The sequence below is a fragment of the Dermochelys coriacea genome, chromosome 10, assembly GCF_009764565.3.
Source record: "Dermochelys coriacea isolate rDerCor1 chromosome 10, rDerCor1.pri.v4, whole genome shotgun sequence".
Taxonomy (NCBI): domain Eukaryota; kingdom Metazoa; phylum Chordata; order Testudines; family Dermochelyidae; genus Dermochelys; species Dermochelys coriacea.
This window is the reverse complement of record NC_050077.1, coordinates 43,805,061-43,829,710: the sequence shown is the minus strand read 5'-3', so window position 1 is coordinate 43,829,710 and position 24,650 is coordinate 43,805,061. Positions and strand designations below refer to the sequence as shown.

The 24,650-nt window shown below is 57.3% G+C and overlaps 1 protein-coding gene across 1 annotated transcript in view; it reads left to right on the top strand.

Annotated features, from left to right (window-relative positions):
- The window catches only part of PARP6 (poly(ADP-ribose) polymerase family member 6), a 50,365-nt gene that overhangs the window by 9,561 nt on the left and 16,154 nt on the right, over positions 1-24,650 (top strand). The window contains 17 exon segments of the mRNA XM_043493781.1: positions 760-1,014; positions 5,085-5,161; positions 5,597-5,692; positions 8,964-9,024; positions 9,873-9,963; positions 11,466-11,532; positions 13,114-13,263; positions 14,136-14,313; positions 15,612-15,665; positions 17,097-17,192; positions 18,808-18,900; positions 19,255-19,380; positions 20,136-20,201; positions 20,768-20,835; positions 21,954-22,002; positions 23,063-23,175; positions 24,521-24,593. Coding sequence (XP_043349716.1) covers positions 1,012-1,014; positions 5,085-5,161; positions 5,597-5,692; positions 8,964-9,024; positions 9,873-9,963; positions 11,466-11,532; positions 13,114-13,263; positions 14,136-14,313; positions 15,612-15,665; positions 17,097-17,192; positions 18,808-18,900; positions 19,255-19,380; positions 20,136-20,201; positions 20,768-20,835; positions 21,954-22,002; positions 23,063-23,175; positions 24,521-24,593 — 1,461 coding nt within the window. The 5' untranslated portion in view covers positions 760-1,011.

The window sequence follows — 24,650 nt, the reverse complement described above, 5'->3', positions numbered from 1 at the left end:
AACCCTTAATTCCTTCTTCACTTCACCCCTCAATCTCTCCACTCCACTTCCAGGCCCTCAAATCCCCCCTAGCCCTTATCCTCTGCCCTCCATGAGCTGGGGGGCTGTTGTTTTGGGGTGTCTTGAGTTGCCTCTCTCTCCAGTTTGCAGATGTATGGGGTGGTCCCTAGCTGTTCATATCTGGCCAGAGCATATGGAATCTTTGCTCTGAGCCCCCTTGGATGGACTCTGGGGGTGCATCGGGTCTGGGGGCATCGCGGGGGGGGTCTCTTGGGCATGACAAGCCATCCAGGTTTGCAGATAGGCTGAGAACTGCTGCCTTAGCTGCTGTCACACCCTGTGTTGGCTGGCCAGTGGAGGGCCCCTGACCCCTGCCACCTGGGCCATGCATGTGTCACACTCACATCTGTGGGGGTGAGGAGGGTGAATATTCCAGAGGAAGGTTTCCCAGCTGCCCAATGTACCAGCCCAGCGCCCTGCAAGGGGCTGGGTGCTTGTCCTGCTGCACCCACTTTGCCCTGTGTGTGTTCCCCGAGCACAGTGGGGTGGCATGGGCCTATGTTCCTGCCATGTGAAAGCGAGCCCTCTCTCCCTCAGGCATGGGAGGTAAAGCAGGATTTGTTCCTGGCTTGCGACGCAGGAGGTGAAGGCAGGATCTCAGGTGCGAGGGGTGCCAGTGGCGCTGCCTAGAGGCCGAGGCACCTATGCCATGTCTCCAGTCTCACCTCTCTGTCTGCAGTACCTGCATTTGCCGTGCAGGGCCAGCAGCGTTTGGAGCAGCACCCGAGCCCCCGCTGCACAGCGCTGACGTAACCACGGTGCTGGCTGCCTTTTAGAGGCCAGGGACTCGGTTGCCTGGAAACAGCAGAAGATACTCTCCAGCCTGGATCTCAGCCCTGACGTCAAGGCCTGACGCTGCCTGGATGCCTGGCTCGCTCTTTCCAGGCCGCCTGGTGTCATGGAGGGGAGAGGCCTAGCCTGACGGAGGAGTGCCCAGGAACCACGAAGCAAATGGTGAGCAGGGCGTGGCAGAGGGACGGGCAGGCAAGCGGGAGCCCCAGCCCAGCGCAGCGGACGGCCACCAGGCTGCTGCTACTGGGGAAAGCCCAGGGTGTCGGGCGTGGGGCATGGGAAAGCAGCATGGAGGGGAACAACGGGCGAATGTGGGTGAGGGATCCACCCAAGGCTCATGATGCTCTTGCTCCCCCAGCCTCCCAGCGCGGAGAGATGGGCGCTGAGCTGGGGGTGCACAGTCAGGGGTGGGTGGACAAGTGAGGCTGTCGTGGGCCCAGAGCATGAGATCAGGGGTTCCCCAGAGAGCGGCTGGCTTGGCAAAGGATAGCAGGCTGGCTGCACACCCAGTCACACAGATGGGCATGGCTTGCCATTTGGGGTGTGGCTTCTTTGTACTCTCTCCCTCTCTCTCGCTCTCTCTCGTTCCTCCCTCATGGCCTCTTCCATTCTGTCTTTTCTTGCCTATCTCTTTATCTTTCGACGGTTTCACTTTCTTGTTTTCCTTGCTCAGTGGCCAAAGCAGGTCCATCTCACTCCTCCCTTGCCTCCTGTTCTCTGTCCCCACTCTGTTTTCTTTTCTCCTAAACTGATTGTTATCTCTGTGGCTTTGGAATCTGGCCTTGGAATTTCTCCCTGGAGAAACTGGGTTTAGACCTGGCTCCTACCACAGGGCCTTAGGGGCATCCTCCATGGGAAGAAGAGTAATGCAGGGAGGGACTGGTGGGCTTGCAAATGTCCCAGAGCACTTGACGGGGGCTTCCTGGCTCTGAAGATATGAAGGGCCCAATTCTGCTCTGCAGTCCCCCAAGCCTGTTTTCCCTCTCTCTAAATACATTGGTCGTTCTGTGTTTGTACGGCATGATGCTTCATGCCTAGAGCTCTAGGGGCTTCAAGAAATAATAAAATAATTGGCACGGCTCTTTTCTGCTTCCCTCATCATCACTGTATGGTTAATTAATAACACATTTCTAATAAGTAGCATCTAAGATGGCAGCTGAGAGCAGGGCCCCATTGTGCTTGGCACTGAAGTACAGAGAGTAAGGTGGTCCCGGCCCTGGAGAGTGTACAATCTCTGTCAACAGGGTAGACACAAGGTGGGGGAGGTGTCGTTGTATGTACTTGAGAGGGAAAACAATGCAGCCATTTTTTTTAAAGGAGACTCGCACAAGCAGCGTGCTTGTGTCATTTTTGGCTCCTATGTTGGTGCATCCACATGCCCCAAAGTTCATTTTATTCTTTTACACTTTTTTCGCTGCTTGGTTTTTCTATTCAAAGCTTTGCCTATGATGACAAAGAGTAAGTGGTTACAGTGAAAGATATTACCTCACCCACATTGTCTCTCATATAGCTTAACAAAGGGAAGATTAAAAGGTGGCTTGATTACAGCCTATATGGGGAACAAATATTTAATAATGGGCTCTTCGGTCTAGCAGAGGAAGGTCTAACATGATCCCATGGCTGGAAGTTGAGGCGAGACAAATTCAGACTGGCAATAAAGGGTAAATTTGTAACAGTGAGGAGAATTAACTACTGGGGGTCATGGTGGATTCTAGGCATTATTTTGGGGGCAGTTCTCTGGCCTGTGGTATATGGGAGGTCAGACTAGCTGATCTCAGTGGTTCCTTCTGGGCTTGGAATCTGTGACTGGCCGGTGACATTACAGACACCTGGCAACATTTTTAAATGCACCTAGGTGACTTAGGAGCCTAAGTTCCATTGATTTGAATGGGGTGTAGGTTCGCAGGTGACACAGATGCTTTAAAAATGTTGCCCCTGCCCCCAATTAATGGAGAGGGGAGGTTAATTTAATGCCAATAGTTTGCTGAGCACTCGCTGGTGGTGTGTGGAGAGCTGGCTGGCCCTACAATGCTGGTTCCTCCTTGCTACTTCCAGCAGATAAATTGCTTCAAAAGAAGCTAAAAATACATTGAATGCTTCCCTAATGTCATTCTTCCATGTTAGTGAACGTTGTAGCTGCCAGGGGCCTGGGAGCTGGGCTGGGCTGTGGGGAGTATCTGTGTGATAGTCTCATGGGGGATAATGAGGGATAAGCACAGTGGAAGAACTAGAATGGAGCAGTATTAGCATTTGGCCCACAGTGGGAAAACTGGAGAGAACCCCTGGTTTCAAATGCTGGGTCTTTTCTTAACTCTCAATTCCCTCAAACACCTGACAACTGGTGGGAGAAAAACTCTTTTGTTAAAGGTCCAGCAGCCCCATCTAGCTAAGGGCTGAGTGAGTTCCCAGGTCCCCATCTCTGGCTCCCCACAGAGGGATCTCCTGCCCTAAAGGGGAAATACGGCAGGGCCATTCCTGAGACCCTCATGTAAAAACAAGCCTCACTCTCTCTCCCCTTATGGAAAACAAGCCACAATTCTGGCCTCCTGTATCCACTGGGAAGGGTCAGGAAGGGCACAGGACCCTTGGGTAGCTGATCTGGTCTGGACACGTGTGTGGAGGGGAAGTGCTATCACCGGTTGGCCAGGGGGACCAGGTCAGAGCTGTGCCCTGCTCACTGGCTGGGGAGGATGGCCCAGTGGGCAGGGCACCGGAAGGGAACTCAGCAGACCTGCATCAGTTTCCTGTCCAGCCACAAGTGACACTGGGCAAGCCTCTTCCTCTCCCCAAGCCTGGGGTTTGCTAGAAGCTGGGGATGTATCAGTTGGAAGTGATAGAGGAGGAAAAATACTTGGGTGTATTGTTTCAGAGTAGCAGCCTTGTCAGTCTGTATCTGCAAAAAGAACAGGAGTACTTGTGGCACCTTAGAGACTAACAATTTATTTGAGCATAAGCTTTTGTGGCTAAAACCCACTTCATCGGATGCATTGGTTGATCACAGGATGACTGTGAGCTGTCAATGTGATGCAGCCGTGAAAAAGGCTAATGCAGTCCTAGGACGCATCAGGCGAGGTATTTCCAGTAGAGGCAGGGAAGTGTTAGTACTGTATTGTTATACAAGGCACTGGTGAGACCTCATCTGGAATACTGTGTGCAATTCTGGTTTCCCAGGCTTAGGGAAGATGAATTCAAACTGGAACAGGTGCAGAGAAGGGCTACTAGGATGTTGTGAGGAATGGAAAACTTACCTTATGAGAGGAGACTCAGAGCTTGGCTTGTTTAGCCTGACCAAACGAAGGCTGAGGGGAGATAGGATTGCTCCCTATAAATACATCAGAGGATAAATACCAGGGAGGGAGGAGTTATTTAAGTTAAATGCCAGTGCTGACACAAGAACAAATGGCTATAAACTGGCCAGCAACAAGTTAGGCTTGACATTAGATAGGTTTCTAACTCTCAGAGGAGTGAAGTTCTGGAACAGCCTGCCAAGGGGAGCAATTGGGGCAAAAAACCTAACTGGCTTCAAGACTGAGCTTGATAAGTTTATGGAGGGGCTGGTATGATGGGACTGCCTACAATGGCATGTGGCCCATTGGTGGCTGCTAGCAGCAAATATCCCCAATGGCTGGTGATGGGACACTAGATGGGCAGGGCTCTGAGTTAGTACAGTCTGGTGGGTCTTGACCACATGCTCAGGCTTCAACTGATCACCATGTTTGGGGTCAGGAAGGAATTTCCCAGGTCAGATTGGCTGAGACCCGGGAGTTTTTTTTGCCTTCCTCTGCAGCATGGTCACTTGCAGGTTATACTAGTGTAAATGGTGGATTCTCTTTAACTTGGAGTCTTTATATCATGATTTGAGGACTTCAGTAACTCAGCCAAAGGTTAGGGGTCTGTCACAGGAGTGAGTGGGTGAGATGCTGGGGCCTGTGATGTGCAGGAGGTCAAACTAGATGATCATTCATGATGGTCCCTTTTGACATTAAAATCTGTTAGTCTATGAACTGTAACCTGGGGGTAATAGCTGGGGGCTCTGGGGCTGATGTGAGACCCCATGAATGGCTCTGAGGTGCTCAGATGCTCTGGAGATGAAGGCCAGACCAGACACTTTGGTCCCCTCTGCCCTGGCCTGGCAAACTGACCCTTCTGCTCTGAGCTGGGTGTGAGCGAGGTGGCCATGGCCCAAGGTCTGGCTGTGGCTTATAAACACTAATAACAGCCTCTTCTCACAGGACATCAAAGGCCAGTACTGGACTGATGATGATTCAGATGGAGACAATGAGTCGGAAGAATTCCTCTATGGAGTCCAGGTAAGGAGCTGGGTGACCTGCTGGCTGCCCCTGGGGGCCATGGTGCGGTGCTGAAACTGGCATGGCGGTATTTGAGGACCTCTGCTGTGTGCCAGGGCAGCGTATCCAGTGGGATTGGCATGGGAAACTCGTTCTGATTGCAGCGGAGGTCAGTGTCTGGAACTGTGACAGTTTCACTGCACGGCTGGGAGGCAGGTGTGGCGATGCCCCTCAGTCCTCCCCCGCAGTTCCCACTGCCAGGAAATCCTGGGCCTCTGCCAGTGCATCTCAAGCCTGAGCTAAACCCTGGCTCCTGCCCCCCCCAGCTCTGCCAGTGTACCTCAGTCCTGACCTGCAGCCCCCACTGCTATATGCCTAGCTGGGGCCCAGTGCACTCATGCTGGCTGTAGCCCCCATCTGAACTCCCTCCCCTCCCCACTCTGGCGGTATGTTGCAGGGGACTGCGCGGCGGATCTGTATCGACACCCGCAGCTGGATGCTGACATTGAGGCGGTGAAGGAGATCTACAGTGAGAACTCTGTGTCTGTCAGGTGCGTAGGGCGGACGGGACTCAGCCCCGGGCAGCAGCTTCCTCCTGGTTGCCCCATGGGGGCTGCACTGACCGCTTTCCTCCCTGCACTGGTGAGCGGAGATCACAGCTTGTCCATGAAGGGCAGCACATTCCCTGCAACTCCTCACTGGGATGCCAGGATGGGGAATACCCAGAGCCCCTGCTTATGCCTCAGAGTTAGGGAGAGTGAGAGGATTCACACTGGGACAAGAATCTGAGCTGCCAGGATGGGAAGGTGTGGAAAACCCACCTAAAGGTGCTGATTGGCGCTGGGATCTGCACCACAGGCTTATGCAGGAGCTTGTCACAAAGGGCGGAGATGGTGCCAGCTTTGCTGTGAACCATGACCCCTTGGTGAGGGTATGAATGGCCCAATTAGAAGTAGAGACAGGTCCAGGCTGCATTTGGATGCAGGGTTGGTCTGGTCTCTCTCTAGTCAGAGAGAAAAGAGTCACAGCCATGAACAGTCTTCAGATATGTTGAAGGTTATAAAGAGGAGGGTGATCAGTTGTTCTTTGTGTCTGCTCTAGGTAAGACAAGAAGAAATGGGCTTAATCTGCAGCGAGATATAGGTTAGATATTAGGAAGAACTTTCTAAGAAGTGCTGGAGCTTTGTAAAACCAGGCTGGAGAAACCCGTCAGAGATGGTTGAGGTTTGCTTGAACTGAATTTCACTCCCAGGGCAGTGATTCTCAGAGCCATCTGCCTGAATCTGTCCCTGACTGTGCAGTGGGGCTGAATCAGCCAGCACCCTCTGGAGCCATGGGCCTGCGTGGGCAGGAGCTGGCCCTGAGAACAGAGTGTAGCCCCCTCCCTGAGAGGGGCAGGCACGTGTGGGGAGTTGGGAAAGCCACTGAGTGCCAGCTGAGCGGGGCCCCCCCACTTGCCTCCTGCCTAAATACAGGGAAAGATGCAGGGGCTCTTGCTCCCCTACTCTGTGAGCAGCAGGAGCCGGGAAGGCTGGAAAAGGGGAGGAGGGAGGGAACAGACTGGGGAGGCATTGTGGCGGCCTGGGGGAGCGTGCTGTTCTTCCCCTGGTGAAGCAGAACAGCAGTTAGCTACGGAAGGCAGGGCCATTTACTTGGGGAGAGCCCCAGATGCTTCTCAAATGCATCTAACCCAGGGGCTGGGTGCTCAGAGCCGAGCAGGGGGATCCGTCAGGACTGTGATTTAGTTGGGGATTGGTCCTGCTTTGAGCAGGGGTTGGACTAGATGACCTCCTGAGGTCCCTTCCAACCCTGACATTCTATGATTCTATGGCATGTGTGGCTGGGCCGGAGGCCCCCGTTTCTGCGAGATTTTCTTCCAGACTTGGCTAGAGTATACGGGGCGTGTCTCCCCTGTGGGGGGAGGAGGGAGAGGTGATGAAAGCAGTGTGCCCCGGGGCACGGCCATTACAAAGAGCCAGTCCTGTCTCTGCCTAGAACCTTCCCGCACCTTTTGCTGGCCTAACTGCCGCATGGCGCAAGTGGGGCCCGGCTCTGTACTGGGGTGTTGGGGAGGCAGGCGTTACGCCTGACCCAGGCTGGGGAGTCTAACCGAGTATGACTGATGTGCTGGGGGGCTGGGCGAATGCAGAGGCCCAGTAGCGCCAACGGCCATCGATCCCCTCGGATTCACTCCCCTGCCCCTGGGAATTGGCTGGGTGGCTTTGGGGAGCATGGGGCACCAGGCCCTGATTGCGTGAAGCCCCTTGTCCGGGCCAGTGAGGAAGGGAGGTGCTTTGGTCCCCCTGCAGGCATGACCGAGGCAAGGCAAGCTCTGGTCCTGTGGCTGTCCCTAGCCCCTTGTCTGAGACCTGGAAACCTCCAAAGGGTATGGGTCCTTCAGGAACAGGCATCTCTGCTGGATCGGGCTATCATGAGGAGGTCCAGGCCTGAGCCAGGAGGTTTGGGGGCCAGCACAGATCTGAGTTTGGGGTGCCTGGGTGGGGGTTGTGGTTTGTCCCAATATAGAGACTGGAGGTGGGCCTGCACTGAGATGCCTGGGCTTTCGTCGGGTGTGGCTGTGGAGTTTGCATCCTGCCCCCATCTCTAATAGAGACAGGGACTTGTGCTGTTCGGATCCAGATCTAGGAGCTTGGCAGGGGGAGGGGGGATTTTGGATCCGCCATTCCAGTTCTCCTCCATCCTGAGTGAACGTGTTTGCCTCTGGTGGGGGAGGTGGAGGCTCTTGGCTCCCGTATCAGTCCAGCCTGGAGAGCCCCTGGCCCAGGAACATGCCCCTGCCCATGGGAGCTGTCTGGAGCAGGGGCTGCCTTTTCCTGACGTGTCTGTAGTGCAGGATGGCTCTGATCCCTGAGTGGGGTTCCAAGGTCCTACTGCCATGCAAATAACACCAGCAATCCACAGGATGGGATTGTGTCCCATGGGAGCATGGCCGGGATCAGCCAATGGGGGCCTGGCCAGCTGTGCCCCAGAGGGTTGTCGGGGGTTGTGGGCCAGCAGGCACTCTATGGAGGTGAGTAACTGGCTGCTCGCAGCAGGGCTGAGTGGAAGGGCTTTGTGATCATTATTAATTATTGGGAGCACCTAGCGGCCCAGGCCTGGCAGAGAGCCCCGGGGTGCTAGGTGCTGTATGGAGGAGAACCAATGGACAGACTCTTCCCCAAAGAGCTATGACTTGTGGTTTCCTGCTGCATGGCCAGGCTGGGCCTCGGCGTGGAGTGCAGATGTTTGCTGCTCATCTCAGTGAGAGATCATTGCATCGTTTTCCCACATACCGAACGTGGTGTGAGTGCGCTGTGGGGGGGGGCTGCGAGGCCTGTTTGCCATGAGGAGGCTGCAGGAGGGTGTGTGCCATGGGGGGGCAGTGGGGCGTGTGTGCCATGGGGGGGCTGCGGGAGGGTGTGTGCCGTAGGGCGGCAGTGGGGCATGTGCACCATGGTGGGGCTGTGGGGTGTGTGCTGTGGTGGGACTGTGGAGTTTGTGTACTGTAGGGGGGCTGTGGTGGGTGTCTGCTATTGGGAGGGGTTGTGGGGGGGAGTTTGTGCCATGAGGGGCTGTGGTGTGTGTGTGCTGTAAGGGTTCTGTGGTGGGTGTCTGTGTCATGGGGGGGGCTGTGGGGTGTTTTTGGTATGCCTGTGAACACCCACATTTGTACAACTGGTTTATAAATCCCCTGCCAGGAGAGGCGGGCTCTCGATGCTCCTGGGCGCTGACTGGTGGATCCGCTCCAAGGAAATGCTGATCCCAGTGGAGCTGAGTGTGTAGCTCTGGCCCAACCCCTAATTCTGCCGTGTCTCTTTGCAGAGAATATGGGACCATTGACGATGTGGACATCGACCTCCACGTCAATATCAGCTTCCTGGATGTAAGTGGTGCTGGGGCTCTCAGTGGGCAGTTACATGTGCTCCCGCAGCTCGTTCTCAGTAGGTGGACGGTCCTATGCACAACCCTCCCGTGTGGGTAGGAGCTGGCAGTCAGACCTGCTGCCGCTGGACGGACAGCTCCCTCCTGGGTTCCAATAGGGTCTCACATTCCCCTGTGGCCGCAGAGATCTGATAAAGTTCTACCCGTCCCTGTACAAACCTGCCCGCTGGTTGGGATGAAAGTGCCCTGTCTCCAGAGGATTTGTGTTTGCAAAAAGCTTGGGAAATACGAACACGCTTGGTCTTAGATCGTTAGAGTTCCTGGGCTCAATCCAGCTGTCTCTACTCAGTTTGCTCCTGCTTTAGTCGGTGGGTGTAGATGTCCGTTCCCTGTGGACTGAGGGTTGGCTGAGGGTCACCGCGCAGGCAGAGGTACATAATGGGCAGTTAGTGGCAGGTTTTGTGAGTTACCCGGAGGTTTGGGGGCACGTAGAAGTGGGATCCCAGAGGTGGGGGTGGGGACACTTTGAGGTCTGACATAGCTCAGGGCAGAAGGGCTGCTGGGGAGCGCTCAGCCATAGAAGCAGGGAGACTCGGGAGCTCTCCTGCCAGAGAAGCCAAACCATCGCCCTGGAGCAATGACAGGAACAATCGCAGGCCCCTGGCAGTGGCCACCAGCAGTGTGGCCAGATACCGGGCGCACGCAGCTGCTGCTGCTGCTGAATGATCATGCTGATGGGCTACGGGTGCTCAGCCCTTCCCAGGATCAGGCCCTCCTTCGGCTGCCCTCCAGTAAGGAGCGGGAGCCCTCAGCTCTCGCTGCCCTTCCCCAGCTCTGCTCTCTCTGCAGGAGGAGGTGTCGACGGCCTGGAAGGTCCTACGGACCGAACCCATTATCCTGAGGCTGCGGTTCTCCCTCTCCCAGTACCTGGATGGACCTGGTGAGTGCCAGCCTATGCTGGGGGGACAGAGAGAGCGACAACAGGGCAGCACCACACCTTGGCCTCAGCAATTCATCTGCTGCCCAGGATTCAGTCCCCTGCCCTGCCCACAAACAGAGGGCAAGCTAGGGCAGAGGGTGATTGTTCGGACACCCCCTCATCCCTGCTCTGGAGGGAAAAGCATGGAGCATGCTGAGTCAGACTGGTTCGGGGAAAGGGGGCCTTGCATCATACGCTGAATAGTCATGGCAACATGAACAGCCACAAATAGCCTGTCCAACATCCCGGCCAAGCAAACAGGTATTCTGGACGCAGTGTGGGCTAGTGGCTAGAGCACTGGACTGGGCCGTGGGTGTTCTGGGCTCGATTCCGAACTCTGGTCTGCTGGATGACCTTGGGCAGGTCACATCTGAGCTCTGTGCCTCAGTTTCCCCATCTTGTAAAACAGGGATAATGAGGCTGCCCTCCGTTGTAACGTGCTTTGCGATAGTGAGGAAAGATGCTCAGTATTAGTATCACTACCCTGCAGAATCCACTGGGAATAATTAACCATGTGATGTGTGGGCTGCAATTATCCCTGGCACAATTCTGCAGGCTCCGGGGCAGCTTGGTCCATCTGTGGTGGGGGTGGCCTATGCAAACCTTCCTGGACTATGGTATTCCCAGTGGCTATTGGGACTCTGTGGAGAGGCACCTGGACCCATTGCATTGGTATCAACTCAACCCCCTGGTTTGCAATGACCATCCAGGGCTTCAGGACTTCCACGTACCCAGGCTCTCCAAGGGTATGATGGGAAACAGCCCCCATGGTACCTACCAGCCCTTCTCCCTGGCCTGGGAGTCGCAGGGGTTGGATTCCCTAGGAGTGGGGGTGTCTGTGCTTCCACTCTTCCAAGTCCCCTGGAAATTGTGCAGAGCTTCTGAGGCGTTGTGGGGGTTCTCGACCTGGAAATTGCCTTCATGTGGAGCAGCCAGTGGGAAGCCATATCTTCCAGGATGACAGGTTGGCCAGGGTCAGAGCCTTTGTGGAGGGAATCCATTCAATCTGCCTAAACTTGGGCAGTGTTTTGGCTTTCCCCTCCCTATTTGCGGCACCACAGAGTGCGATCTGGCCTAATTAACACTCAGCTACCAAGGTGTGTGGACTCCAGGAGCTCTGTAGCTCAGCCATCAGAGTGTTTGAAATCAAGGAGAGGGGTGTCATAGCCAGTCCTTTGGCTGGGAGACCACTTGGGAGGAGCCATGGGCTGCTGGTGATTCAGTGGGCAACATTCTGTTCCCTGAGTCAGCCCGGGCCAGTTGCCCGCAGTGGTGTGGGGGGCCTACTTGTGTTTATGGCCCATTCTGCAAGTGCCCTACATGGCTCAGTGTGGGTGTGCATGGTCAAGCAGCTGCCATGCTCTACTCAACGGGCCGGGCGAAGGGATTCCTGTCCGTGGGTAAAGTGCCCTGGGAGGAGGGGAGCTTGGTATTGATGTCAACTGATTCTGATCTCTCTGCAGAGCCATCAATCGAGGTTTTCCAGCCGTCTAATAAGGAGGGGTTCGGATTGGGTCTTCAGCTGAAAAAGTAAGGCCAGTGAACTTGTCACCAGGACATTCGGCCGGGGCGTCTTCCCCTAGACCAGTGCGATGCTGGGGCCAGAAGGGCTAACGCGAGATCTTGGGCTGTATAAACAGGGGAGCCACGTGTAGGAGCAGACAGGTTACTTTACTTCTGTATCTGGCACTGGTGTGAGTGCTGCTGGAATCCTGTGTCCAGTTCTGTGCCCACAGTTCAAGAAGGATGGTGATACATTGGAGAGGGGTCAGAGAAGAGCCACGAGAAGGATTAAAGGATTAGATAATAGGGACAGACTCTAAGAGCTCCATCTATTTAGCTTAATAAAGAGAATGTTAAAGGGTGATTTGATGACAGGCTAAAGGACCTACACGGGAACAAATACTGGCTAAAGGCTTTTACAGTTGAGCAGAGAAAGGTGTAACAAGATCCCATCGCTGGAAGTTGAAGCCAGACAGGTACAGCCTGGAAATAAGATGTACGTTTCTAAAAGTGAGGGAACGAACTATTGGAACAATTTACCCAGTGTCATGGTGGATTCTCCATCCCTGACAATTTGTAAACCAAGACTGGCTGTTTGTCTACCAGCCCTGCTCTGGTTCACACAGAGGGTATCAGGGATGTCCCCTGGCCTGGGTTGTAAGGGAGACCAGGCAAGATGATCACAACGGTCCCTTCTGGCTTTAGATGCAGGACTCTGTGAGTGCCTGTTAGTGCAGAAGGGGCAGCCAGGCAGGATGCAGGGTTGGCAGGTTGTATTTATGTTTATTGGTCTGTATTTCTCACAGGCCTTTTTAATGCAGTGAGGAGCCCTAGCCAGGGCTGAAATGCCATGGGATCTGGACTCCTGGGCTCCCATCTCTCAATGGCTCCCTGAGGCCAGAATGTCCCGTAGGAGACAGACATGAGCACAAAGCCCAGGGCACTAGGGTTCCTTTGGATTGCTGAGGGGGGCCATGGTGCTGTACTGTGACTAGAGCGATTCGCCAGGGGATGGATGGCACAGGGGATTGGCAAAGGGCTGTGGTGCCATGCACCTGTCCATGCTCCAGCCCATGCCAAGTGGAGACTGTCACCATCTGGTGGAGAGCCATGCAAAATGAGCTGGTGAGCTCCAGTCACTGCTTTGTCCACTGACTGGCACCTTGCTGGAGGAGTGGGCGATGAGGACACGGGCACCAAACTGTCCACTTAGGCTGTGATCCTGCCCATCCTTGCAGCCCCAGTTCTCCCTGCTATGCCCATGCTTTGGCCCCTCTCTCTCAAAGCCTGCCAAAGCACCTGGCCTGCGGTACACTCTGCTGCTGGGGCCTTAGACTGCCCCCAGGCAGAAGTTGCAAGCTGGGCCGCTCCATGTCGCACACAGGGCCTGGGTCTCCCCTGCCTCCTCCCATGATGCCCCCCCATTGCAGACTCCGGCCCTTTGGGTTTTGTGATGATCTATTGGGACTTAGACGAGGTCCCTGATCCCCATCAGACCTGACTCCTAGTCACGTTCCAGGTCTGGCGTTCGTGCCCTTCCCTATGATCTGAGCGCTGGCTGGCTGGCCTCATCCGGCCTGGAAAGTCACCTCTGGCTCTTCCCCCCAGGATCCTGGGAATGTTCACGTCCCAGCAATGGAAACACCTCAGCAACGATTTCCTGAAGACCCAGCAGGAGAAGCGGCACAGCTGGTTCAAGTCGAGTGGCACGATCAAGAAATTCCGAGCGGGCCTCAGCATCTTCTCTCCCATTCCCAAGTAAGGCTCCCGTAGCTGCCCTGGGACTGTCTCCGGTCCAGCTCCCTCCCTGAGCACGGCTCTCTCTGAACTGTGGTCCCAGGGTCGTCCCCCACCCCCGTCGGTTCCTACTCTGCGTTTAGCCTGCCAGTGTGCGCGTGGTGGGACTCATTGCCCCCGCGTGCTGCCTGGCCCTCTCCCACACCCACATGCTGCCAAGGGAGATTTCATTTGCTGCCTCGTCAGCCCAGGAGCCTCCATGGGCACTGTGCTGGACAGGAGTCACTGCTATGCTCTGTGCTGCAGTTTGCCCACCTGTGCTGGGGTGCTGGCTGGGCTGGCAGTCGTGCTGTGTCAGTGCATTCATTGGTGCTGTCCCTGATGGTGTCAGGCCTGCCTCTGCTCTGGCGTTCGGGATTTCCCATGCCAGGCAGGCTGTGCCAGGGCGCTAAAGGCCAGCGAACTGTGGACAATGCTCAGCCATCCCCTCCTTATTGCTGGGGGGTGGGTAGAGCTCACCAGTGACTCCCCGGACCCCGCAGCCGGTGAGTCTTGCAAGAGGGGGAGGCACATGCTGCCTTGGTGGCACTCCCAGTTCCTCTTGGCCCAGGAGCAAGCAACTGACACTGGGAGCATGCTCAGGCCTCCGCAGGGGTGCAGGGGGCACTGATCACCAGGCCCTGGGGCTGTCACCCCTTCTTGCTGCTCTTCCCCCCAAGCCAACACTTTGTGACCCCGAGCTGTGCCGCTAGCTCTGCCTGTGCCGGACTGGCACAGGCCTCCAGATGCCGTGCTGCTCTCCCCTTGCCCATACTGCATTACTCCCTACCCTGCCTTCTCCCCGTGTGCTGGCTGGCCCCCTGACAGGCTCATGGCTCCCTTTGTCTCCCCAGGTCTCCCAGCTTCCCCATCATCCAGGACTCCATGCTGAAGGGCAAGCTGGGGGTGCCAGAGCTCCGCGTCAATCGCCTTATGAACCGTTCCATCTCCTGCACCATGAAGAACCCTAAGGTGGAGGTGTTCGGCTACCCCCCCAGCACCCAGGCAGGTGTCGCCCCATTCAACATCCTGGTGGGTTTCCTCTGCATCCCCCTGCCTTGGCTCTGGGTGGGTTTTGCTCACACTGACCCTGGAGCGTGCTCCCCCTGCTAATGGTCATGCAGGTTTGCCTCCCATTCTTCCTCACTTCAGCATCTGGGTGTTCCCCGGGGCACAGGCCGGCTCCCCCGCCATGGTCACCAGGCAGCTTGTTGAAATGAGGCCTGTTCAGAATACACTGTGCATGGCAACAGAGCTCCTGGCCCTGCTGGGAAGCAGCCAGGCAGCTCCAGCAGATCCTGGGGCCAACAGGGATAACAGCAACCTGGTTTGGCCTGGCACCTGCGCCGCCTGGAACGTACCATTCCTCCATCTCTCCCGGATGGGGCTGCTCTCCTGGGGATGTGTGGCTGCACTCGTGCTGTGATAGCATGTGCTATTGCTTGCCAGCACCCTGCTGTCTGGGAGCTGGGAGCCCTCCCTTCTTGCCAGCGGAGCAGCCAGGCCCTGAGTCAGTGTCCTAATGAACCCTCTTCCTGGGGCATGTCTTCACTGGGAACTCGGCAGCAATGATATGACGGGCCCCTCAGCCGAAGCCGCCTCCTGGAGCGTGGCCCTTCTTCCCCCAGGACACAGGCGCTGGCTTTTATTTTCCCCTGGGGGATGCTCCATCCTTGCTTCGCCCCAGGCCCTGCCCCCGCTCCAACCCTTTCCACAAGGCCCCGCCCTCGCCCCACTTCTTCCCGCCCCCACTCCATCCTTTCCCCTGAGGCCCCTGCTGCTTGCTGCTGTCCACCCTCCCCCACGTACCTCTGCCAGTGGTTGAACAGCTGGTTGGAGGCCCCACCAAACAGTTGATCGGCGCTGATAGTGCTGAGCACCCACTAATTTTTTTTCTGGATGCTTCAGCTCCGGAGCACCCAGAGAGTTAGCGCCTATGCGCCAGGACCTCCTCTGGCTTAGCTCCCTAGTTCCCTTTGCCCGGGAGCCACTCTCCCCTCCCTTCTGCCAAGGGTGGCAAGAAGCAGGGGCAGTTAGCAGAAGAGCTCTGCCCCGGATGTGGTCTCAGTGCACCCTGGCACAGTGCCTGCTGAGCCACCCCAGGTGGATATCACCCCTTGGAAGGGTGCAGTAAGGTACTGGGGTAAATAAGGAGCAGAGCCCAACATCCTCAGCCATCTGGCATGAGATCCCATGCGGCAAAGGGGAGGACGAGTGCAGATCCCTCTGGGCTGCTCCCCCCTCTGCCAGCCTACACTGAGGGGCACGATGGCCCATGGGCCAGGAATGGAGGGTAACGTGGCTGGGTCGGGTTTGTGTTCCCTCTGCAGGTCGGCGGCCATTGCAAGAACATCCCCACACTGGAATATGGATTTCTCGTCCAGGTAAACCACAGTCGCTAACTGGTGGCCCCTGAGAACTCCTTGCCTGGCCTCTCCTCCTTCTCGCCCCCCTCCAGCCTGGCCCCTTTCACAGGCGGCTGCTGCCTGCTGAGAGAGTCCCAGGTGTGCTAGGCCCTGGAGACAGGGCCTTCTTGCTCTCGACGCTTGTCTTGGCTAGGAGCAGGGTCAGGCTTAGCTACCAGGAGCCAACTGGGACAGCCTCACTTCATTGCCTTTCCCTTGTGTGGATGCAGGTTAATGCCTTGACCTCCATTTCTCCACTCGACCTAAACTCGGCTGAGCTCCCAGGTGAGACCAAGCCTCAGGCTGGGTTTGAGGGCGAGGGCCCTCTCTGGTGGAGGAAGGGTCTGTTCTGGTGGAGAAATTCAACCTCCAGGGTGTCAGTCAATAGGGAAAAATCTTTGATTAACCCCCCTCCATGGGGCCAATCCTGGCTTTGCAAGGCTACGGTCCTACTCTCATGGATGTTCCTGGCACATGGGCAGCCCACAGGCTGCTGTCTTTGGGGACAGAGGCCCATCTGCATGGCCATAGCATAGTCTGTTTGCACTCCTCCCCACAGTGTCTGTGATGGCGTTACCATCACAGGACAGGATTCCCTCAGCCAATAAGGGATTCCCCTGCCAGTCCTTATCCTCACTAGGAGAAAAGAAGTGTTTGTAACACGTTAGGTAACATGACCCCAGAGCCTGGAGCGGCTCTTCCCAGTGCGCTGGGTGTGGTGGGTCAGAATCCTCAAAGGTCCCATCTCTGAACTCCTAGCACTCCCCCCAGATCTGTGGGTTGCAGGGCAGCTCTCCACCCTGCCGTGGGCTGGCAGCATGGGGGCTTTGTTCCTCAGAGCTGAGCCAGCAGAGCTGAGCATTTCCTGGCTGACCGTTTGAGGCCTGGGGAAGGGCGCACTGGTCAGCATTCTTCTATCCAGTGCTGGCTGCTGGGAACTCTCCACCTAAGCCATGGTTCCCACATTAACACAGGTATCTGGCCTGACACACAGCCTCCAGGGAGCAAGCTGGCCATGTGTTCAGCCCTGCTCCGTGTGGTACACACCTACTGGGAGCCGAGACGTGACCCTGTCTAAGCAGGGCCAGCTCCTCTGTCATGCGCCCGCCCACACCTATTCTGATCCTGCCCCTTGAGTGTAGAAGTGGTCTGGTCCTAGCTCAGATAGAGGCACATCCTGGGGTTAGCTCCATGGGAGGTGGTGAATTCTGCCCAGGCAGGAGCCCAGGTCAGCAGGCGGGACAGGACAGAGACAGCTCAGTGCTAATAAACGGCCCAGACCCGCCATTTGCCCTGGGATGGGAAGTGTTGCCTGGTTTGGAGTATGCTCATCCTGTGGCTCAGTGTGGAGGGGGTGGCTTGTGCTGGGGTGTGTGGATGGTCCTGGCTCACTGCGGCCTCGCTGCACAGATAGTGAAGTATGCAGAGCAGCGGATCCCCACCCTGAATGAGTACTGCGTGGTGTGCGACGAGCAGCACGTCTTCCAGAACGGATCCATGCTCAAGGTACAGAGACCTCCAAGCCAGCCTCCCCTGGAGCACATTCGTGGTGGGGCTGGTCACCAGGATGGGCCATGGGGATGGGTGGAGGCAGGCCAAGTGCTGGTGTCCTTTAGATTGGCTGGCACTGGGAGCGCTCCTCGTTGCCCCTTTGTGCTGCTGGAGTCAGCAAAGGGTGGAGCCCAGGCAGCTGGGGTTTTTATTAACCTGCCCCAGTAAAGGATGGAAACTGGTAACTTGGAGGTGGGGTAATGAATCAGGCGAAGAGAAGTGCAGTGATTGGTGGAAGGGGATGTAGGAGAGCCAGGGCCCTTTAAATTGTGCCCAGCACGCACCCCGCCCCACTGAGGGAGTGGGTGCAGAGGGAGGTTTGCCATGGTTCAGAGTGGCTGTAGCTGGTGGCAGCCCTTTGGCAGTGCTATCTTCCCTCACTCCATGGGCTGCTATGTGCCAGGGGCACAGCCAGCGATGCAGTTGGGTTTGATCCCAGTCTATGATCACAGGGGTGCTACCAGGAGCCAGCTGGGCCGGGCTCATTGGCCTCCCCTGCCCAGCCCAACTGTCCCGTGGGAAACCTTCCAGTCAGAGAGAGACTGTCCCCACATGCTGGGATCCTAGTGGGTAAATTCAGCATCGCTCCCTGCCCAGCATCTCGCACCCACAGGGCCCTCTTCGCCAATAGCCAGGCTATGTGGGGGGAGCGGACTTTGCTGCCCCTCTCCCCTGGAGTGCAGCAGCTGCATTGTGGTGGTGATGTGTGTGCAAGGGACCAGAGCCTGTTCTGCTGCTGCCCCCTGCTGGCTGACTCCTAACTAGCATGGGAGTATTAACCACATGCCACTTGGCTCCACCCAGCTGAAGAGAAGACAGAGCATAGGACGAGGAGTCGGGGCCCTGGGTTCTAATCCTGTCTCTGCCGCAAATGGCTGTGTGACCTGGGCCAGTCTCTTCTAGCAGACTTTTCAAAAGTGGCCTCTGAGTTTAGGTGTGTCAGTTTTTGGGTGCCCAGCCTGCATCCCTTAGGCCTGCATCTTGGGGTGCTGAGCACCCCCACCTCCAACTGAATTCAAAGGGGCCAGTGGTTGCCCTGTATCTCTGCAAATCCAGCCCAAAGAACCTCAGATTGAGGACTTAGCAACTGATTACTCAAAGTTAGCATTCTTGAGAATGCTGGCCTCAACTATACCCAAGCCTCAGTTTCCCCACCTGTCATAAGGGGATGGCGCCTCCCGGGGAGTGTGAGTGCTAATGAGGGAACGTGTGCTGAGCGCCTTGGATGGCCGGTGCTGGAGCAGGGAGGTGGCCTGTTGTTGTGACATGTAGCTGTAGCTACTTCTGTGTCCAGGAGCCTCTGAGCGGTGCAGGAGCTGCATTGCCAGCTTTAACAGAAACAAAAAATATTCCCAGAATGCACCAGGGTCTCTATGGGAACAGGTTCCAGGGGGCAAATGCTGCAGTGCCAGCCCATCTGGGTTCCTAGCATGCCTGGGGGCTGGGGCAGGCTTGCTCCCTGCGGAACTCGCTCCTGGCCAATGGTGAATGACTCCAGTGCTGGGGTCAGTGTGGGAGGCTGGGGCATGGGCTCTCTCTGACCCCCAGTGTCACTCTCATCTCCCTGCAGCCGGCTGTGTGCACGCGGGAGCTGTGCGTCTTCTCCTTCTACACCCTGGGGGTGATGTCTGGCGCAGCGGAGGAGGTGGCCACGGGAGCAGAGGTACCAGCACCGAGCAGAGGACATCAGCAGGGGCACAGGCAGAGAGTTGGGGGGTGGGGAGCCCTGAGCCCAGGGGAGAGCTGTTAGGGAAGGAGCAGAGTGATGGTGCCATAGCAATGCCATAGCAGGTGAGAGTCCCTCAGCATGCCTGCTCCCCTGACAGCGCCAGCCTGGAGGGGTGCTGAGCTGAGCATCTCGCCCCGCCTCGGATAGAGCGGATACCTCCCCGCACCCGATCAGGGCCCTGCTTCCTGGCAGGGCTGGATCTTGCATCAGGGCCTGATCTCGCGCTTGGGGCAGTGGCGCTTCCTTCCCGCCCTCCTCCTCCTCTCAGTCGCGCTCTCCCCGGCCCAGGTGGTGGATCTGCTTGTGGCCATGTGTCGGGCTGCCCTGGAGTCCCCACGCAAAAGCATCATCTTCGAGCCGTATCCCTCTGTGGTGGACCCCAGCGACCCCAAAACACTTGCCTTTAACCCCAAGGTAAGCGCCTCATCCCACCGCTGTGAGCGGGGCCCTGGGCCACTCCTAAGACCACAGCGGCGAGCTCCAGCTGGGGGCGCGACTCCCACTTGGGAGGGTCACTGAGCCGGGGTGTGGCGGCCTGTCCCTTCTCACTACAGACCCAGCTGCTGCCGCCTGAGGCGGGGGAGACGCCGATCGCTCTCCTGGAGCTGGGCTGGCTCGGCAGGACCTCGTTTTGCTGTCAGTCAAGAAGGCAGTGGTGATCCCAGGCCATTTATACCCAGACATTTCCAGGTGTGACTACGCTCCAGGGGGAGGAGACGTTACCAGAGCTGGGAGACAGACGTCCTCCTCCCACACTCCCATTGGGTTCAGGGAGTGGGGCGACTCTGCCCGGGTGCAGGAGTTGGACAGAGGGACGTAGGAATTGTCAGAGCAGATCTCAACAGAGTCTAAGCTCCTGTCTCTGACAGCCACTGGCATCAGTGCTACTAGCCTGCTGTGGCCCAAAGCCAGACTCCGGAGCATCCCCATGTGAATGGGCGGGGATTGCATCTGATCCGCCTCCCACTCACCCTGTGGCTGCAGTGTAGTTACGATTTGCACTGGTGCAATGGGGCAATGAAGCCATGGGTTCCCTTGACAGGACACTGGGGTCCCCAGGGAGCTCTGACCCCTGGCATCAGGCTGGGTGGGGGGCAAGAAGGACAGGCTGGGTATGTGTCCGTGTGTGCTGTGCCTGACAGCTGTCTCTTTCCCTTCCCACACTGCAGAAGAAGAACTATGAGCGTCTGCAGAAGGCCCTGGACAGCGTGATGTCAATCCGGGAAATGACCCAGGTATAGTAGCTGGTGCTACCAACACTGGGCCTGGCCTCAGGATAGATCCAAAATCCAGGCCCCTCTCTGATTCTCTCAGCCCATCCTGCCCCTCAACCCTCACCCAACGGGGCTGCTGCTTGTGTCCCCTTGCTGCAGAGAAGATGACATTCTTGATGTTCATTATTACTCCTAGGCCCGCAGCACTAGAGGTCCCAACTGAGATCCAGGCCTCAACATGCTAGGCGATGCACAGCCCCAGAGAAAGAGCTAAGCTCTTTCCCGAAGAGACATGACATCTCCAAGGTCAGGGGCAGGGCTGGGAGTACAGCCTGCTTCTCCTGAGCCCCAGGCCAGCGTCCCAGCCCCTAGGGACCCAGCGTCCTAGCCATGGGGCACTATTGGTGAGCCAGGTTCACCTTCCTTTGTCACCCTCCTCTCCCCATGGAAGGATGTGGGCTGCAGACGCTGGTGACAGAAAACCCAGTGCCCTTGGCGCTCCGACTGTTATGTGACTTTCTGACTGAGATGCGCTCCTTGGTGTCCTGTGCCAGGCCCCAGCGTTAGCTCTGCCCTGTTCTTTGCAGGGCTCGTATCTGGAAATCAAGAAGCAGATGGACAAGCTGGACCCTCTGGCACACCCTCTCCTGCAATGGTAAGTGCTCCATGTCCTGCTGTGCTGTGGGAGGGTGGGGGCAGAGGTGGGCGAGGGGCTCATAGGATGGATGAGATGCGAGGGGGTAAAAGCACCGGCTCACCGAGGGGACCCAGTGACACTACCCCCGGGATGAGCAATCTGGGAACAATGTGAGTTTGAGCTTCCCAGGCAGCACAGAGGCACAGTTCCCAGGGCACCGAGTGTCGGACCCCATGGTTATTAATGTTGTAGAAGCATGACCGTCTCTCTGGGCCAATATCAGATGTACTGCCCAGTCTCTGGTTCCCCCGTGCCATCACGAGTGGCTAAAAGCTGTGCTGCTTCTCATACAAACAGACCCTGCTTGGCTCACTAGGGCAGCAGGGGCCCCACGGTGGGCGGATGGGCTGTAATTTTGTCATCGTCTCTGCCCCATTGCCAAACACGGAGGCACCAATCCTGCAGGGCTGGAGCCATGATATCTGCGGATTGGGTGCTGGTTTGAATTGCTAGTGAGCCTTGAAAGGCAACAGTTGAGAGGAAACACTGTTCCCGGTGAGATCATGTGGCACGGCTGGTTCATTTTTCTTTTTTCTGAAGCTTTCAGGACACCCTGCTGGATGGGTGGGGTCTGGTCTGCCAGGGCAGAGGGCGGGACACCACTCTAGATGGGCTGGGGTCTGATCTGCCAGGGCAGAGGGTGGGACGCCACGCTAGATGGGCTGGGGTCTGATCTGCCAGGGCAGAGGGTGGGACACCACGCTAGATGGGTGGGGGTCTGATCTGCCAGGGCAGGGGGTGGGATGCCACGCTGGATGGGCGGGGGTTTGACCTGCCAGGGCAGGGGGTGGAATGTCACGCTGGATGGGCGGGGGTCTGACCTGCCAGGGCAGGGGGAGGGGCGCCACGCTTGATGGGCGGGGGTCTGACCTGCCAGGGCAGGGGGTGGGACACCACGCTGGATGGGCTGGGATCTGATTTGCCAGGGCAGGCGGCAGGACACCATGCTGGATGGGCTGGGGTCTGATTCAATATGTGAAAAGTGTGGACTGGTCTGATCTAACATGTCCTAACTGGGCCAATGGTTGATCTGGCACGGCAACTCCGCAGTTTAACGGCCTCTTTCTCCTCCCTAGGATAATCTCCAGTAACAGATCTCACATTGTCAAGCTGCCTCTCAGCAGGGTACGTGGCCGCTCCCCTTTCAGGGTACGATCTCTTTCCTTTTGGGTCAGGCTGGCTGCTTGCCACCATCCCGCTCCCTCCTGCATGCCCAGTGAGCGCAGCCCTGCTCCGTGTTGCCACAGTGGGCCGGAGCTTCCCTAACCCCCCATTCCCAGCACAGCTCCCTGGCCCCTGTGGCTGGAGCCACCTGCTGTGGGTTGGGTTCTGTGGGGTTCAGAGGACCAAGGCCAAGCATGATGCAGAATGCACGGAGCCTGCTCCCCGAGAGGGAGCCTCTGTGCAGATGGCAGGAGATCTGCCATGTGGCAGGAAGCAAAGGAAGCCCCAGGAGACATGTCCCTATGTAACCGCCCTCCCAGTTCCCCTCAGTGGTAACTTCAGCAATGGGAAGCCATAAGTTTCCTTCCCTCTACAAGCTCAGCTGGTCCTCAGACCTGTAAACACCCAACCCCTCCCCTCTCCCCACCTCCGGGAGTTCCTTGGCCTCTTTGACCCTCCGAAGCCTCACCTACCAGCAACCCCCCAGCTCTGCCCATGAGCAGCCCTTACTGTGAGTGTGATTGAGCCTTGCATCAGGCTGGCACCCTTCCCATCCTGGGGTCTGCAGTCCTCTGATACAAGCTCCCCATGCCCCGAACGTGTCTTGTTCCCTAAGGCTCTGCCTGAACACGGGGGCCGGGGCTCTGGGGTGGGGACTCCCATCCAGCGGGACTCTGGGTATAGCTCTCTCACTCCTAGGTCACCGGTAACAGCCTGCAGGCCCTGCCGAGAGGGGCAGGACTGGGAAGGTGAAAGGCTCCATTTGTGGCCATTGCTGACACTAGCCATGCAGGGAGCAGCCTTGGTTTGCTTCCACCCCACCAGTCACTGCCTGGCACCCAGTGTCCCTGAGGTGTAGAGATGTCTGCACCATTGGGCCCTGCGCTTGCTCCTGGAGACAGTGGTGGGATTGGGATGAGGGTTCAGCGCGGGGACGGACTTCCCTGCATGATCTCTCTCTTTTGTCTCTCTCCTACTCGCTCGCTCCCTCCCCTTTTTGCTGATCTGTTTCCCTTGGTAGCAGCTGAAATTCATGCACACCTCACACCAGTTCCTTCTGCTGAGCAGCCCCCCAGCCAAGGAAGCCCGGTTCCGCACAGCCAAGAAACTCTACGGGAGCACCTTCGCTTTTCAGTGAGTCCATGGCGGGACGGGGCCCTTTCCCTTGGGGCAGCTCCCCGCTGCTTCTTCCTGGGGACTCCAAACCGGCTTGCACTGCTGCCCCCGGCTTCCCCTTCGCTGCAGCATGTTGGAAGCATCCCCACAGTGGGGCCTGTCCCTGCTCTGGTAGCGATGCCCTGGCACAGCTGGTGCCCAGAGAGAGCGAGCCAAGGCCCTTGCTTCAGCAGCTGAGCCAGGTACCCAGCCAGGCGAGAGGGTCTGAGTGTACCTGGGGGAGAGCTCTGGCTACAGGCAGACTGGGGGAATGGGGTTGCTGCTAGATAAGGAAACTTAGTGCCTGATCCAAAGCCCATTGGAGTCAATGGAAAGACCCCCATTGGGCTTTGGATCGGGCCCTGTGAGCCCACCTGGCAGTGGAATGGTGGTGCTGTGTGCTAGGGAGAGGAAGGACCCTCTGGGTCAGATCAGAACCAGCTAGATCCATTGCCCAGAACAGGGACTCCAGCCCCAAAGGGGCTGGCGGCTGATAGGGACCAGATAACTTGCATTATTTTCTTACCCTGGGTGGGCAGAGGCGTGGCCAGGCCCAGATGGAACAGTGGGGGCTGCTCTTCTGAGAATCCCAGTCTGCTGCCTCAAAGCCCAGAGGTGCAGAAGTATCCAAACTTACCTACACTAAGTGGGATCTTCCTGTGGCTGCCTGGGTAACGTGTTGTGTGGCCATGGCACAGCTGGGCATTCTGGGGCATCGCGGGGCTGATGAGGTAGCACTGGGAGGCCGCCTGCATCCGCAGGGTGTGTGAGTAGGGAGCTCCTTGGGAAGGGCTGTCTCCATTCAGCCTGGCCCGCCATCCTGCCAAAGGCTCAGGGCCATTCAGAAGGGAAGGCTGGGCATGGCCCAGCAGAGGAGAGAGCTCTTGAGACTTTACGAAGCCATGCCAGCCCTAGGGGATGGTGTGTCTGTGGGTCTGACTGCCCTGGAGCAGGAGGTGTGAGTCTCAGCTGGCATGGACACAGTCGGGTGTAGCAGGAGGGGCTAGCCGCCCTGGGGATGTGGCTAGGCTCTCCCCTGGGATTGTCCTCGGGGTAGCCAGCCTCTCTTGGTGCCCGCATTGCCGCAGACACGGCAGTGGTTAATGCTCTCATGGGTGCATCTGTTCCAGCTGGAAGTTCCACCTCCGGCCTTGCCATCCTGGGTGTGGGTGTAGGAGAGAGGGAGGCCCCAGGTGCTGCTCTGGTAGCAAGAGAGTGGCTGGCTATGTGTGTGCTAGGTGCCAGTGAAGGAGTGGAGGGTGGGTGTGTGAGGGGACAGGTATGAGCAGGGTGTGCCTGACTTGCTGGTTCCTTGCTGTTACAGTGGATCTCACATTGAGAACTGGCATTCCATCCTACGCAACGGGCTGGTCAATGCGTCCTACACCAAACTGCAGGTAACAGCCTGGTGCCCGCCCTCTGCCAACGCTCTGACCTCATGGGCTGGGTGTGGC